We start from the raw sequence: 1,682 nt of genomic DNA, 5'->3' as shown, positions 1-1,682 counted from the left end.
TTCTTGAGAAAATATGAAAGAAAAATTTTAATTTCAAAGGAAAGCATACCATCGTTGGTTTAGCCTTAATATCTTTTTCTGTTTTATAGCAAGCAATCTGGCCATCTGGCCATCAGCCTGGAAGACAAACTTTTCTATCAAAACAGCATTTTAAAAAAGAAAGTTACCTGAATTATGACTACACAAAAAAATTGGTTAAATCTAAAGGTGTCTAAATATTGCTAAGACCCTGAATTTCAAGAAATAAGGATGTCAGTCATCATTATCCTCATCATGGATGTCAACCATCACTGCAGAACCATCACTGTTCAACATCACTGCATCAGCAATTAGAGTTTTCAGCATCTCTATGTCAATACATAAATGTTTCACTTTAGGCAATGAAAAGAGTCTTTCCAGAGGTACATAAAACACATTCCCTACACAGAAGGGCTTGGGAGTCTTCTCCATGTTGGCATTTAACTGTGTGAGGACTGGATGGTAGCACTGAAAGGGGGGCTCTGAGGTGCCAGTGTCTTCCGGCAAATCTGCCAAGTCCCTGTCATCCTGCAGCTTCAGACTTTCCAAAAGATCCCTCCTCATGTCATAGACTTGGGAAATCACTTCATTAACCACTGCATATTGGCGATACTTGTTTTGCTGCAAACTTGGGTATGTCGTGGTATAAACCTGAAGGGGAAAAAATAAAAAATGAACTTCAACCAATACTCTTTTTTTTTTTTTTAATGCCACGTAAGAACTGTATATACATATCGAATATATGTCAAACTCTATTAATCATAAAAGCCTTAATGTTACTGTGAGTCAAACTACAGACATAGACACTAATTATCTGATTTGCTTTCACAATTCTAATGAAGAATATAGCTAGCTCCCAGCCAGATGTCAACCAAATCACACTAACCCAATATTCTCATTTGATATTAGAGGAAAAAAGTTCCATTCATTAGAAGGAGAAATGTGTTTCTTCTTCACCTCACATCTTTAAAACCAAAAGGGTCTGAGAAGCTTGGAGGCTCAGTTCAAACAGTCACTTCCTGAGCCAAACTGGGAGGAACTGCTGCTGGCTTTCCTCTTTCCTGCTGATAATTCTAGAAGGTTGCAAAAAGGGAGGCTGCTAGCACAAACTAGCTTGGGGGTCTTCTGAGAAGACTCAAGCAGAAGACTGTTTTCTATAATATGCTTTGACATATGGCAAAAGGCCAGCCAGCCTCAAGGACTACTGTAAAACCAACTGCAATAGCAATTATGGAGCCGAAAGATTTTCCTAGCTCAACCTCAAAAAAAAAAAAGATCATCTCTGTTTTGGGAACTCATAAGAAACAGTTCATTATCCTAACAAATGCACTTCTTACTCCAGTAGCTACCACAAAAAATACTCATGGAGATCCCTGATAGAGAGGGAGAACAATGTGGAACAAAACTCAAAATCATTTGGAGGAAAAAAAAAAGGGAAGGAGGACCAGGTTTGCTGGTCCGATAAAGCCCGGTGGAACCACTGAGACTATGGCCCCTAGCTGCCCTTCAGGTCTGGAATTGTGGTTCCAGACCTGTGGTTTCCAGCCAAACAAAAGATAGGCATGTGAGTTGAACATTTGCCTCAAGTAGATACACTCCTTGGAGAGAACAATCATGGGAGAAAGAAGGGCTGCTTATGCACAGGGAGACAGCTCAGGGGGCAG

At 40.0% G+C, this 1,682-nt stretch overlaps 1 protein-coding gene across 1 annotated transcript in view; it reads right to left on the bottom strand.

Moving 5' to 3' along the window:
- Positions 1 to 252: 252 nt before the first annotated feature.
- HENMT1 (HEN methyltransferase 1) overlaps positions 253 to 1,682 on the bottom strand; it is a 29,409-nt gene continuing 27,979 nt past the window's right edge. The window contains exon 7 of the mRNA XM_007950526.1: positions 253 to 669. Within this exon, the coding sequence (XP_007948717.1) occupies positions 253 to 669 (417 nt within the window). The remainder of the gene's footprint in view (positions 670 to 1,682) is intronic.

This window comes from Orycteropus afer, unplaced genomic scaffold, assembly GCF_000298275.1.
Source record: "Orycteropus afer afer isolate SDZICR_OR568_19922 unplaced genomic scaffold, OryAfe1.0 scaffold00010, whole genome shotgun sequence".
NCBI classification, from domain to species: Eukaryota; Metazoa; Chordata; class Mammalia; order Tubulidentata; family Orycteropodidae; genus Orycteropus; species Orycteropus afer.
The sequence above is the reverse complement of the archived record's forward strand: the minus strand, read 5'-3'. Positions and strand labels throughout refer to the sequence as shown.